Genomic DNA, 15,947 nt, shown 5'->3' on the forward strand with positions numbered 1-15,947 from the left:
TAAAATTGTGTTTTAATTAGATACATGGTTGTGATTGGCTGACAGTGTAAAAATATTTTACACTGTCAGTGCATATCCCTTTTTCTCTTCTTACAATTGTCACGTTTTTATCATTATATGTGTGACTCCAATAAAATAAAACACTTTGAAAAATTTACACTCATCCAATATCATTATTGATATGTCAATAAATTACATCATTATTGATATGTCAATAAATTTATATATAGATGTGCATCTTTATTTGTAAATTAAAAGACTTAAACAAGATACCAAACAATGATCAAACATTAACTGTAAGTGGTAATCTTATGCAATGATCAAACATTAGTAATAAGTCTAGTCCGATAATGGATGTCTTTACACTACTACGAAAAACCCATTACACAACGGTTGAAAAAGGGGTACCACATTGCGTACCGTACTATTGTTAAGTAAGGTGTGGTTGTAAGTTCGTTGTTTCCACCACAGTCTGAAAACTGCTAATGTAAGGCAGGGCGCGCGCCATATATCACAATGGTTATTCTAATAAAACATTTTGATATATACACATAGATACTGGGTTCGAAACTCAACACTAACAAATAATTTAAAACATAAATTACTTTTGATCACGGTTAGAGTAGTTAACCGTTATTGAAAGTACCTCGAGTTTATTATATAATATGTAGATTGCTTGTTTTTCTAAACACCTCAGTAAAGAAATACAAGCATTCAAAATTGATGAAGGAGTCTATCACTACTACGTAAAAGGGCTTTAAAAGTGCTTTTTTTGGGCTACTAAAGCGCTTTAAAGCGTTGCCGAAGTCTGCGCTGCCGTAGGTAACGAAAGCGCTTTTGAAAGCGCTCTGGTAGTCCCCCTATAAGAGCGCTTTTTCCAGAAAAGCGCTCTGGTAGTCCCCCCTATAAGAGCGCTTTTTCTAGAAAAAGCGCTCTGGTAGCCCCCCTAGAAGAGCGCTTTTTCTGGAAAAAGCGCTTTGGTAGCCCCCATATAAGAGTGCTTTTCCAAAAGCGCTTTCGTAGGTTGCGTTTTTTTATTTCACTACAAGAAATCTTTGAAATAGCCAGGGGATTTAGCCAGGGGTATACCTTCACGCAAAAAAATAACGTTGCTTGGGGTTAAGCCCCTCGCAAAACACAATTTAAAAACAAATACGCATACCTAGGGGAGACCCCTCGCAAATAGGAGAAGAGGGAAATTTTGATTTTGAAAATTTGCATTGCGAGGGGATACCCCAAGCAAAGTAAAGTGGCGCCAAAAATAAAATTCATTCTGCAGCTAGTACATCATTTAGCGAGGGGATAACCCCAAGGAAAAAAAGTACAGATTTTAGCGAGGGGTAGCCCCTCGGAAAAAAGACAGTACTGTCTCATTAACTGGCGCAAACAGACTGCGCGTGCAGTCTCTATTTTCAAGGTGAAATTTGCGAGGGGTCCCCCCACGCCCCCTTTGACCGTTTCATTTCCGTGGGGCAGCCCCTCGCTGATGTCTGACCCCATGTGCACGCATTTACTTCATCTTCTCTGTTTCCGAACGTTACCCATTTCAAACCTACATATTTATCTTCTTCTTCCTTTAACCAAAATACCCATTCATCTCAACTTCCTCACAACCCCATTCATCTCAAATCTCATTCATCTCAACCAACAACACCATAATTTGAAGGTAAATTTTCTCCTCTACTTCCTCTAAGTAATATTATACATTCTTTTTTATTTAAAATATAATCTAATTTTGTTTTTTTTATACAACAATTGATTTATAGAAGACAAAATCTTGGAAGAAAGATCTTATAATTTGAAGGGAATCTTCAGGCTATAGGTTATCTTCAATTAAGGTACACATATAAAATTTTTGAAATTTTTTTATATGTGTTTATGATGGAAGTGTTTATATATATATATATGTGTTTAGATTTTTTTATATGTGTTTATATTTTTTTATATGTGTTTATGATGTTGTTATATATAAATTTTATATATGTGTTTAGATTATAGTTTATATTTTTTTTATGTGTTTAGATTTTTTTATTTAATTTTTTCGAATTTAATATCATAATTACAGTTTATTTCTTTTAAAAATAACAGATTTATTGATGTGAACAATAATATATTTGCTGATTTTTTAAATTAGTAGTTTAAATGTAGTATAATAAAATTTATGTTTAGTATTAAAAATAAGATTATGTTTGGTATATTTTTATATGTGTTAATAAATATTATAATCTTTATTTACAAAACAGTATTTATATATTAAATAAAAAAATACGATTTTTATATATTATACAAATATTATTTAAAAACAGTATATTTTATAAAACCAGTATATTTAAAAAAATGATTTTTATATATTATAAAAATATTATTTAAAAACAATATATTTTATAAAACCAGTATATTTAAAAAAAACGATTTTTATATATTATAATTTAAAAACAGTATATTTAAAATGGTATATAATAGTTTAAAAACTGTATGTATTAAAAAATCAGTATAATAATATAAAAATAGTATGTATTTGGAAATAGTATGCATTAAAAACAATAAGTATTTAAAAAAACAGTATAAAAAATTTGTATAGTTAGTATTATTATATCAAAAAAACAGTTGTAAATTTTGTACTTTTGAAATTAAAATTATATTTGATAGTTTATTATATTTAATATATATTTGATAATTTATTGTATGTTTTAAAAACAAAATATTTTTTTAGAAACAAATATTTTTAGGACTAAAAACAAGTATATAGTTTATATATGTTTAGAAAAAGACAAATATTGAATATAATTTTATTGTATGTAATAAAAAATAGTATATACAAACAATATATTTATTAAAACGGTATATAAATAAATAGTATATATATATATATATATATATATATATATATATATATATATATATATATATATATATATATATATATTTATGTTTATATCTCACAAATTTGTGTGCTTTTGTGTATATATATAGTTTAAAAGCAAGTATGTATGTTTATGACTAAAAACAAGTAAATATATTTTAAAAACAAATATTTTTTTAGGACTAAAAACAAGTATATAGTTTATATATGATTCACATGTATATATATTTTTTTAGGACTAAAAACAACTAAATATATTTTAAAAACAAATATTTTTTTAGGACTAAAAACAAGTATATAGTTTATATATGTTTAGAAAAAGACAAATATTGAATATAATTAAACATGATTCACATGTGCAGTATGGAACATTACCAATTCTATCGTAGTTGGATGTATGATAGAATGTTTCCTGGACGACGTGGGCTTAAACCACTTTTTATGGAAGGAGTTGCCGCGTTTCTCTCGTATGCGTTTGCTCAAGAATGTTGTCGCAGGGAAGGAGGGGTAAGGTGTCCGTGTTTAAAGTGTGGTTGCAGAAATATTATTAGTGACCCTAGTGAAGTGAAGCGTCACTTGGAGAGAGTGGGTTTTAGGCCAAATTACTGGGTTTGGACATCTAATGGGGAAACAATGCAGGAGATGAATAGAGAGGCTTCTAGCAGTCAAACACATATAGAACCAGATATAAATAGAGTTGATCCAGGGAGTAGTTCATCACATATGCAGTGCCAGGAGCAATTTAATCTCGTCGAGGAGATGTTCACTGACGCATTAGGGGTGAATGTGGCGTATGATGAACCACAAGACTTAGATGGAGAAGAACTCCCGAATGAGAAAGCTCAAAGGTTTTATCAGCTGTTGAAAGAAATAAATATACCATTGTTTGAGGGGTCTTCTGACTCTAAGCTATCAATGTGTGTGAGACTTTTGGCTGCGAAATCAAATTGGAATGTTCCTGATCAGTGTTTAGAATTCTTTGCGAGATTGATGTTGGACGCGACTCCTGTGAAAGAAAACATGCCTACAAGTTATTATGATGCAAAAAGGGTGGTGTCGAAGTTGGGATTAGAAGTTAAAAAGATTGATTGTTGCATTAGAGGTTGCATGTTGTTTTATGACAACGAGTTTGGTACAAATGATGGGGAATTGGAGGAATGTAAGTTTTGCGAGAGTCCGAGGTATTTAGTTAGCAGTAAAGGAGTTGACCAAAGGCAAAATCGCGTTGCAGCGAAATCTATGTTCTATCTACCAATAATACCTAGGTTGCAAAGAATGTTTGCATCAATGCACAGTGCAAGCCAAATGGCATGGCACCATACAAACAGAATTAGTTCAGGCATGATGCGACATCCATCTGATGGCGAGGCATGGAAACACTTTGATAGAGTTCATCCTGAGTTTGCACTTGAACCTAGGAATGTCCGACTTGTATTATGCTCAGATGGTTTCACTCCTTATAATTTTTCAGGAAATGCATATTCTTGTTGGCCAGTTATTGTTACCCCGTACAATCTCCCTCCTGAGATGTGTATGACGAAACCTTACATGTTTTTGACATGCATCATTCCGGGACCGTCGAGTCCAAAGGCTGGAATCGATGTTTATTTGCAACCTTTAATTGATGATCTCAAGAGGCTGTGGGTGGGAGCGTGGACTTATGATGTGTCTCGTAAACAAAATTTTAATATGCGAGCGGCTTTGATGTGGACAATTAATGACTTTCCTGCATATGGCATGTTGTCTGGATGGGGTACACATGGTAAAATGGGATGTCCGCATTGCATGAATCACACAAAAGCGTTTACTTTGGACTTTGGTGGGAAAAGTTCGTGGTTTGACTGTCATCGTAGGTTCTTACCTACCAACCATGAATTTAGAAGGAATAAAGATGCTTTTAGAAAAGGAATAAAAGTAAAAGATCTACCTCCCCCTCGATTGTCATCGACTCAAGTATGGAATAATGTTTGTGACCTACCAAAATTCACAGACTATGGTGAAGCACGTAGAATTAAAGGATATGGGGTTGACCACAATTGGACAAAAAGAAGTATCTTTTGGGACCTCCCATATTGGAAGGATAATTTATTGCGTCATAATCTTGATGTTATGCATATTGAGAAGAACTTTTTTGATAATGTGCTTAACACGGTGATGGATAATGAGAAGACAAAAGACAATGAGAAGGCTAGGAAAGACATGGAACTTTATTGTAATCGAAAAGAATTGGAGTTGAAACCTCGACCAAACGGAAAATTATTAAAACCCAAGGCTTGTTACGCTCTTACTCCCCAAGAAGCAAAAGTTGTATGTCGGTGGTTAAATGAATTGAGGATGCCTGATGGTTATTCTTCTAACCTGGCAAGATGTGCTGACGCCAACACTGGGAAATTGCATGGAATGAAAAGTCACGATTGTCATATTTTCATGGAACGATTACTTCCAATTGCATTCAGTTCACTGCCCAAGAATGTGCTTAATCCACTTACTGAGATCAGTCAATTTTTTAGAGACATTTGTGCTTCAACTTTAAGAGTAGACGACATCATTAAATTGGACCGAAATATTCCTGTCATTCTTTGCAAGTTGGAGCAAATATTCCCGCCAGGTTTCTTTGATTCTATGGAGCATCTCCCTGTGCATCTTGCTTATGAAGCTTTTCTAGGTGGACCTGTTCAATATAGATGGATGTATCCATTTGAATGATTCATGGGTGATTCAAAGCGATCAGTTAAAAATAAGGCACGAGTTGAGGGATCAATTTGTGCACATTATATACATCGCGAAACATCACATTTTTGCTCTCATTATTTCAATCACATGATGTTGTCTCCAAGAATCATAAGGAATGAAGTTAACTTCAGTGAAAGAAGTCAATTTACCTTATCAGTTTTCGGTCGTCCAGGCCGTCCCGCAGGGAAGAAGAGTGAGCATTGGCTTTCACAAAAAGAAATGCAATCTGCTCATGTTCATGTGCTGATTAACTGCGTTGAAGTTAAACCATATCTTGAGTAAGTATATTTTAAATTAAATCATGTGCTGTTTAATTGGTTAAGATTTACCTTCTCTAACCTTTTTTTCTTTTCGAAATAGGGCATTTGGTACCTACTATTATCAAAGCACAGGCGAACAACCATCGACTGGTTACACACATGCCTATTTTCCAACATGGTTTAAGCAGCAATTATCATGTATTGTTACACTAAGTCCTGACTTAATACATTTGCGAAATTTGTCTGAAGGCCCTAGTCAACGTGTAAATGAATGGCACACATATTTTGTAAACGGTTACAAATTTCACACTGAGGAATGGAGTGTAGGGAAGAAAACCGTAAACAGTGGTGTAGTCGTAAAAGGAGTTACAGAGGGTGGTGAGGACGACTTCTATGGGGTTATCACACATATTTACGAGTTGGTTTATAATTATATGGACTCGGAAAATAAAGTTGTCTTATTTTATTGTGATTGGTATGATCCATCTTCTAGAGGAACAAAAATTGATAAAAAGTATAACACTGTTGAGATTCGAAGAGATAGAAAGTACAAAGAGTATGACCCTTTCATTATGGCACATAATGTTAGGCAAGTTTATTATGTACCTTATCCTTCAATTACCCCACGGAAACGAGAATGGTGTGTTGTAATCAAGTCCAACCCAATGGGTCACATTGAGACTGATGAGTTAATGGAAGATGTTGCATACCAACATGATGAGATTTCACCTGTTAATGAGGTAATTGAAACTGAGGAGATTGTAAGTTTGTGTGATACTGCAGTTGAGGGTCAACAAATTGACGCAAGTATCTTGTTGTCAACAAATCCTATTGAAGAAGAGCATGAAGAGCTAGGAGAGTCTGAAGACAATAATATCAGATGCGATGAAGACAATGAAGATTATGATGATGAATGAATTGAATATGTAATATTATCTTGTGTATTTCACATATTATCATGTGTAATAGTATCTTGTGTAATATTAACTTTTAAATATTATCTTGTGTAATATTAAATTTCAAATATTATCTTGTGTAATATATTAACTTTCAAATAGCATCTTATGTAATATTAACTTGATAATATTATCTTGTGCAATTATCTTTCAAATATTATCTTGTGTAACAGGAAAAGATGCCACCCAAAAAAGATGAAAAAGGTAAGGGTCAACTAAAGCCTCGTCGCACTAGATTCATTGTAGAGGAGGTTCCTAACTCAGATATGTTCGTTCCTATGCCACGCTCTACTCCATGCTATACTCCACCGCCTATGCATCCTACACTGCCTATGCATCCTACACCGCCTATGCATCCTACACCGCCTATGCATCCTACACCGCCTATGCATCCTACACCGCCTATGCATCCTACACCGCCCATGTCTGGATCGTTCACTGGATTACTATCCATGCCCCCTGGATCAGGTTTTTTTTGTCCTCCTGGATACTCTTACCCCACATATTTTCCTACAGAGACAGGTGGATCAAGCATGCCATTACCCATGCATATGGGGACAGGTGGATCTGGTAGCATGCCATTACCCTTGCATATGGGGACAGGTGGATCTGGTAGCATGCCATTACCCATGCATATAGAGACAGGTGGATCTAGCATGCCATTACCCATTCCTTCAGAGGATGATACCAGTGCTCCTGGAGATACCAGTGCTCCTGGAGATACCAGCGCTCCTGGAGATACTAGTGCTGAGGAGCAAACAAAGAGGAAGCGTATTTTGAAAAAAAATACGACTCAAAAAATTAAGTATCATGAGGGCAGACTATGCATTTATCCCGATGCAGGATCGTAAGTTTTTGTGTTTTTATATTATATTTTAAATATGAGTTTTATTTAATCAATACTAACTCAATATTTTGTTGTTTAGTATTGTTCCCTCACATCAGGCAGTATCGATCATAACAAATATTATAAAAGAGAAGTACACACAATTTTGGGCGTCTTATGGAGCTGTAGATGAAGATGAGAGGGAAAAATGGTTTCAGGCATTTCAGGTATAATTTACTTATTCATTTTGACATTTCCTTTTTAATTTTTGTGATATTCATGATTCTACTTTATCTAATATTTTTAAATTCATACAACAATGTAGGAGCGTTGTGTTTGGGATGTTAGAGATGAGGCCGCGATTAAAGAAAACTTTCACACAAAATGTGCTGCTCGATTTTCTGATACCATGAGGAATGTTAGACTTAAATGGGAAGCAAAAGGGACACGTCCACGTTGGATAGGAGAAGATATATTCCCACAGCTTATTGATCATTGGAATTCTGATAAGTTTAAGGAAATATCTGAGCAGGCAAAGAAAAATAGAGCATCTGAAGTTGGTGGCTGCAACTATGCAGCGGGAAGTATTAGTGTGGCTGAAGTTGCGCGAAGGATGGTACATAAATTTATAAATTTTTTATTAACCTATTATTTAAATGTTTCATTATGTATAATTAATTTTTTTTACTTATTTAGCCTGAAGAATTAGGCAGAACTCCACTTCTTAATGAGCTCCACATGGAGACTCATCTCAAGAGAAATGGAGAGTTTATTGACGAGCGCGCAAAAATCACTCAAGTAAGTTACTTTTATATCAAATATATTTTATTTATTTCTTTTATATGCACATAGTTTTATTTCTTTTATATGTAATAGTTTATTTGAATCATGATAACATTTAATTTTTTTATAGGAGAATTTTGATAAAGAACTTGCCATAAAGTTGTCAGAGCATCCTGAAATACCCGAACCACCACCAGGGTATCCTGTTGACCCCAGTCTTGGTTTTCAGACTTGGTATAAGGTTTCAGGTGGAAAGAAGAAAAATGGGAGGGTGTATTGTACTGGAGGGTATTCCAAAAATATCAAGCGGCGTAGTAGAGATTTCAAAATGAGATATGCTGATGGAGAAGGATCATCCACTCCACCTATATTAACCGCCGAAATGCTTGAAACTGTGAGAAACTTGGCAAATACTGAGGCAGCACAACAAGTAGCAGCAAGAAATTTGGAAATTGAAGAGATGAAGAGAAAACAATTAGAGATGCAGGAGGAAATGCAAAGAAGAGAAAGAGAATTACGGGAAGAAATGAGGAGAGAATTTCAGGAAGAAATGAGGAGGCAGACACAGGAATATCAAGAAGCAATGCGAATTGCAAATGAGCGGTCATAAAGGTTTGATCAGTTTTTTGCTTCACAAAATATGAGTGGTGGTGGATTTGGAGGAACTAGTGGATATGGAGGAGCTGGTGAAGAAGAGGAGGAACAAGATGGGGGGAATAATTAAATTTACATATTTAAGTTTATTTTAATTTGTATTGAACAATTTGTGTTAATTATTTTGAACTTATTTTTAAATATTATTGTAATTTTGTATGGAGTTTAATTTTTAATATATTTGCTTAAATATTAATTATTATATGTATTATAATAATTTTGTTTTAATTTAAATTATTATTATATATATATATTTTAATTTAAATTATATTATAATTATATATATATATATATATATATTATGTACGACGTTGAAAACTATTTTTTTTTAAATATAAACAATTTGCGAGGGGCTAGTCCCCAAGCAAAAAAATTTATCCTGCATTTTGCGAGGGGCTAATCCCCAAGCAAAATATCTGACGCAGTCTGCCCATGTGCAGACTGCTAGCTGGTGCCTATTGCTGTAGCCTGCAGAGCAGATTTTTGAGTTTGCATTTAGCGAGGGGGGTAACCCCTGGCAAATTAGCGAAGTGTTTATCCCCTCGGTAATGGATTTGCGACCCCCTGTTTTGCTAGGGAAGCTGTCCCCTCGCAAATTGTGCATTTGTGAGGGGTTTTTGCCTTTAGTGAGGTGTTTAACCCCTGGCAAAATGTAGTATTTCTTGTAGTGTTTTTTATGTTTTTTTTAATCTTAGGCAGCACTTTTAGTAATAAAGCGCTTTAGTAGGTGGCCCTTTAAGAGCGTTTTTTAAAAGCGTTGTCGTTGCTAAATGAGGTATTTTAAAGTGCAATCTGTAATTTCAGCCTCCCAGTTCGACTTGTAATATTTTCGACCTGTAATATATTTTCAACCTGTAATATTTTCGACCTGTAATATATTTTCGACGATATATTTTCAACCATAGGTAGGACAATATATATATATATATATATATATATACACACTAATATAATACCATTATAATATCCAAAATTATATATATACATCATTATAGTTCCTGTCAAACAAACTAAATCATGTAAAGTATGAATACAGAAAGTTTCACATGTAACTAACTCATGTCAAACAAACTAAATCAGTAACATCAACAATATTATACTTCAAATATTGGCAACAGTATGAACAAAGTTAGTAACCATCCTAGAGTACTATAATATTATACTTCAAATCGACACAAATCCTACTGCATGAATAGCTGATGAATATAAAATTGACACAAATCCTCTTTGATTTCTTCCAACTTAAGTCTCGTGTAAGAAGCAGCATAAAAGTCGTCAAAGTACTACAGAACAAAAACATAATATGAGTGATTTAGTTAAATGTAATAAATTATAAGAAGTTATCTAATTAAGTTATAAATTCATACCATGATTGGAATCTCTAATTGATTCGTTTGAAGGATTTCTTTCATAAACCTCAAAACATAGTATCCGCAATCTGAACTGTTTCGCTGTATCGGACACTACATAGAAAAACAAATAAGATTTTATAGTTGTCTTGTTTTATCAAGTAGCATAAATATTATAAGCAAAATTGTGAAAATTAATGTACCTGCACTTTGATCCAAGTAATGTTGTTTGATTTAGTCCGGGATACCTGTGCGTCTCGTTGACTTCGGAACACTTATATTGATCTAACAAAAATATAAAAGCATATATTTAGATCAATCTCACAAATAATTAAATATATAAATATACACGAATATTTAGAACGATCCCACTTACGTATCAATCATTGTCTTCATAGCCGGATAATTGGTCCACTCACCATCTACCGAATTCAGAAAATATACCACTTCTCTTATAGGGTTGATAGCAAGCAACAACCAGTGTGCTCTATAAATTAAAACAATAGGTTATATGAAAATTTTGCTATGCAAAAGAAACAAAGATTAGATGAACCAAGAATGAGAAACTAACCCTACTGGTCGGGTATTATACGCCCAAAGAATCAGACTTTCTGTATTGCCGGTGGACAGGAATCTATCGACTAAGTGCTGTCTAACTGGTCGGATGAGTGAATATTACCGGATGTATGAGTGCATATTAGCGACGCCTAGTTGTTCATGCATAAAAATCTCTTCCAAGTCATCTAGTGCAATATTTGACATGAATTCAATACCAAAGATACCTTCATCCATATTGATTTCACGGAGAGCACCATCCTTCAAATCGGACATATCAACAAGTGTTCCGAGCGTCATCCGGTATCGAGGCACAAAAGCACCACCTTTTTTTGTCACTTGCTTCGGAGGACCCTTGGGTGGTACGCTACGAACTTGCTGTGTCACTTGTTGTGACCCCCGAGCAGATGCCTAAAAATCATATAACAATCGGTAAAATATAAAATCATGCAGTTTTAGATTCAAATTATATATTAACACCTTAAATGTACCTCTTTTAGTGATGCAACAGACTCCTCCTCCTGTAAAATCCCTTTACCCTTAATTGCGGGTTTTGTAGGAGCAGTCTATAATTAAAATGTAAAAAATAGTTAACGTAACGGTGTAGAATTGACATTCGAAAACTAAATGATTCATAATGGTTTTCAATATACCTCATCACCAATGATAATGAGCTCCGAGGGCCATGCAACAAATGACCCTATTGCATCTCGCATCAATGTTGTCTCTGAGACCATGTCAGGTACCGGTAGCACCGCATCATGATCTAATACAACATCAACTGATACTTTCAGGTGTCCATCCGGGAGCGGTCTATGGTGAAGTAAATCTCCCAAAGTGTTGTGCACTTTTCCCTTGCCAACTAGGCGATAATTCGGTGACGATAAGTATAGTTGGCAAGATGAAATTCCCTAAACCAATAGTAAATATAAAGTCATTATCATTAATAAAATAGAACAATTTGTAAGGAAAAAAAAATTTATAATTACCTCGGGAAATTTTCTTTGACAGTTGATACTAGCTTTATCACTAGTTTCTTTCACCGATGAAGTATTGCACTTTTCTCTCATATACATAACTTTATCTCTTTGCAATTCAGAGACTTGTGCTTGCAATTCCTGCAATTTTTGCAACACTTGTTCATTGGTAGGATTTCTTCTCCTAGAATGCTTGTAAAAAGAGGTTGGAGTCACACCATGACCTTTACCCCTCACCCGACCGGGATACTCAGGAGCATCTAGTGCTCTACTAAGTACACTCCTATCATCCTGGTCCTCACCGGTGGATACCGATTGCGACAAGGTCTCCTGTAATTCATTTACATTTCAATAATTATTAGTGGAGATAAAAAATCAATTATATATTAAAAAAAACATTTGATTTAATTAAAGACACAGTGTTATACTTACACATTCAGCATAAACTCTTTGAACATCGGGATCGACAGCTCGATTCTTGCCCACACGAGCTTCCTTCCACAACACATGTACTGGAAGTGAGGTTTCCTCACTTTTCGTCTCCTCTAACTATGCATTGACACAAATGATAAAATCGTCAAATAAAACACATTTAGGCAATTAATTAAAACGCATTTCTATTTACTTACAATTTTTTCCTCTAAGCGTGCATATCCCAAACGCCCTTTTTTGTATGGATACGCGGCTTTTGATGCTCTCGCACTATTTGTGGCACTCCTTTTCCGAAAAGCTTCATCTCTTTGATTTACAAACTCAACTCAATCTTCTTCATCAATGAAGATCTCATACTTTTTTGGACGTCCCGGGGCCTCTTCAAGAAAGTGTCCTTCTTTATCCTTAAGATATGTGTTTGTTAAATAAGCTTTCCACCCTCTATATCTTTTTCCGGCCAAACTAAGAATGAAGCGTTTACGCTCATCTGGTATGTTAAAAGACCTCTGCAAACAAACATACGCAAAGAGTGTGTTAGTATAAGTAATTTAATAAAATTATCGTCAAGATAATAACAACAACCATATATGATACCTTAAGCTCGTCCCAAATCATGTCTTTTTTCTCGTCCAACTCTTTGCTTTTTAGATTCCATTTAGCTACGGAGACTGGAATATGTAAACGAACAAGTGTACCAATATAGCTTGTCAACTTTGCAGAATTAGGACCAATTGGTTGGTTATCAGAATTCCATTCCAAATTATATATTAATCCTTGGTCTCTATGTCGAATGATTCCCTTCATAATGGTGATGCCTCGTGCAACTTCTTTTGATGATGTATTGGGTTGAGGATTTGTATCCGGGGTATCTCTATCTTGTGAGTTTTCTTGTGGGTTATCTTGTGGGTTTTCTTGTGGGTTCTCTTGTAGGTTTTCTTGATTACTAGCCATTGAACCTGTATCAAACAAACTAAAGCACATTAGTACACTATTAATAAGCTAACAATCTATACAAGTCAAATGGAAGTCAAACCATGCATGTACAAGTACATCGAAATCGAAATCGATGAAATCAGAATAAGCGTCAAAAAAAAGAAAGTTGTCGGAATTGAACGAAATTTACATGGCTATGGTAAAACGTCCTCACGGACTCAAAAATGAAGTCGGTTTTCCGAAATTCAGACCCTAAGCCCGACTTTTGATCACGGGCAGAAGCAAAACCGATAAAAAACAGTCCCGAAATGTAAAGATAAGTGAATGAGCAGCTCCAGAATTGTCAAAATAGTATAGTTACATGTAAAGAAGTCGACAAACGGATACATGGTTCAAAAGTTATGTACAAAACGAAAATATGCACCAAAATTGAATAAGTATTGTAACAATTGGAATACAAATTGAAAAAACTATACAAATTGAATATATAACAATCGGTACAAATTGAATAAAGCACATTAGTCGGAATATGTATACTATTACCTTTTTCACTAACGTCTCTTTCTTTTCTTGGTAGGATTGTGTTCTACGCGTCTCTTAACAACGCGGACGGTTGGATTGATCCAAATACCCTCATTATGATCATTTCTAGTACAAGATTCATTCTCATTTTGATCGTTTCTTGTACAAGATTCAATGCCAACACCAATATCACCTTGATCTCCAATGTTTTCATCAACTATTTTGTTTGATAAAAGCACTAAAGACCATTTCGTACTTGTCGGATCATTGACATAGAACACTTGTTTAGCTTGAGAGGCTAGAATGAAAGGCTCATCTTTGTACCCCACCCTATTGAGATCCACTTGCAAAAATCCTGACTTATCCATTCGTATGCCATTATTATTTTCAACCCACTTGCAACCAAATACAGGAATTTGAAACTTTGCGTAATCAAACACCAAAATGCGCTCGATAACCCCAAAATATGACAAATTTGCAAATTTCGGATTTAAGTCATTCGCACTTGATATGTGCATTGCTTCAGCTACCAAGGTAACACCACTATTTTGCATAGTACTTTTATCATCCTGTTCTTTGGTATAAAATGTGTATCCATTAATTGCGTATGCGCTATAAGAAAACACAATTATACTTGGACCATAGGCTAAACATCTCAACCTTTCTGTTACTGAAGCAGGATCTGAACGATACTTTGAATAAATATGTTTCCTAAACCACGGTATGAAACTTCGATTGTGCTCTCGTACTATCCAATTCTCATTTCTATTCAGATTTAAATCTCGGAGAACAACCTTGTGCATTTCAACATACGGCTCAACCTCAATCTCATTGTGCAGAACATACAAGTGCGCTTGATCCCGCTCGACCATTGATACTGTCACAACTTTATTTCCAATTAGCCTTTTTCCTTCTTTTTTTTCAACAATATGAGATTTGGGGAGTCCAATTGATTGAACATTTGACAGAAAATCAATACAAAACTCAACCACTTCTTCAACAATGTATCGTTCGGCAATACAACCCTCCGGTCGACTTCTGTTTTTCACGTACCCTTTTAATATTTTCATATAACGTTCAGCAGGGTACATCCATCTCATATAAGCTGGTCCACACAATTGTGTCTCTTTCACAAGATGAACGACTAGATGAACCATTATGTCAAAAAACGAGGGAGGAAAATACATTTCAAGATCACATAAAGTAACAACTATCTCTTTTTGCAATGTTGGTAAGATCGCGGGATCGATCACCTTACTGCAAATTGACCTGAAGAAAAAACACAGTTTAGTTATTGAGCTTCTTACTTTTTCTGGAAGAATAGAACGTATACCTATTGGTAAAAAATGTTCCATTATAACATGGCAATCATGCGTCTTCAAACTCTTTAACTTGAGGTATTTCATGGACACAAGTCTTCTAATATCTGAAGAGTAGCCTTCTGGAACTTTAACTTCACTGAGGAACTTACACGATGTTTTCTTCTCCTTTCTAGATAGAGTGTAAACAGCAGGTGACAGATATGTTCGTCTTCCTTTCGTCATGGGTCCCAATTCAGTTCTCATTCCCATGTTTACCATGTCCTTCCTTATGTTAAGGCCATCCTTAGACTTTCCTTGTATATTGAGTAACGTACCTATAACGCTGTCAAATACATTTTTTTCAATATGCATAACATCCAGGAAATGTCTTACGTACAACGACTTCCAATATGGAAGTTCAAAAAAAATTGACTTCTTCTTCCACCCACCCTTGACAAGTGAATGTGCAAAAGGCTTGCCAAACTGAGTGCTCACATCTTTCACCTTTTCAAAAATTTGATCACCTGACAAAAAAGGCGGGGCTGTACGATGTTCGGCCTTTCCATTGAATGCTTTTCTCCACCCACGGTAGTGATGATTAGAATTTAAGAATCTACGATGGCCGAGAAAGACATTCTTCTGACAAAGATCCAATCGTGTCGTATCGGTTTCATCTTCACAAACAGGACACGCTTTTTGACCTTTATTGCTGTACCCGGATAGATTTCCGTATGCTGGAAAATCATTAATTGTTCCAAACAACATCGCCCTCAAGTTGAAACTTTCTTTCCTATACCCATCGT

The 15,947-nt window shown here is 34.8% G+C and overlaps 3 protein-coding genes across 3 annotated transcripts; all 3 read left to right on the top strand.

Annotated features, from left to right (window-relative positions):
• The first annotated feature begins 1,505 nt into the window (after positions 1-1,505).
• LOC131657573 (uncharacterized) lies at positions 1,506-5,569 on the top strand. The gene is made up of 3 exons (XM_058926959.1): positions 1,506-1,666; positions 1,767-1,838; positions 3,226-5,569. The coding sequence occupies exon 3, from the start codon at positions 3,227-3,229 to the stop codon at positions 5,567-5,569; it is 2,343 nt and encodes a 780-aa protein (XP_058782942.1). The 5' UTR covers positions 1,506-1,666; positions 1,767-1,838; position 3,226.
• An 83-nt stretch (positions 5,570-5,652) lies between these two features.
• Positions 5,653-6,773, top strand: LOC131657580 (uncharacterized). The gene is made up of 2 exons (XM_058926968.1): positions 5,653-5,874; positions 5,957-6,773. The coding sequence occupies exons 1-2, from the start codon at positions 5,684-5,686 to the stop codon at positions 6,771-6,773; spliced, it is 1,008 nt and encodes a 335-aa protein (XP_058782951.1). The 5' UTR covers positions 5,653-5,683.
• A 218-nt stretch (positions 6,774-6,991) lies between these two features.
• Positions 6,992-9,031, top strand: LOC131657588 (uncharacterized). The gene is made up of 5 exons (XM_058926972.1): positions 6,992-7,659; positions 7,739-7,865; positions 7,964-8,254; positions 8,335-8,436; positions 8,552-9,031. Exons 1-5 carry the CDS (start codon positions 6,992-6,994, stop codon positions 9,029-9,031), a joined length of 1,668 nt encoding a protein of 555 aa, XP_058782955.1.
• Positions 9,032-15,947: the final 6,916 nt, after the last annotated feature.

The sequence above is a fragment of the Vicia villosa genome, linkage group LG1 (assembly GCF_029867415.1).
Source record: "Vicia villosa cultivar HV-30 ecotype Madison, WI linkage group LG1, Vvil1.0, whole genome shotgun sequence".
In the NCBI taxonomy this organism is placed as follows: domain Eukaryota; kingdom Viridiplantae; phylum Streptophyta; class Magnoliopsida; order Fabales; family Fabaceae; genus Vicia; species Vicia villosa.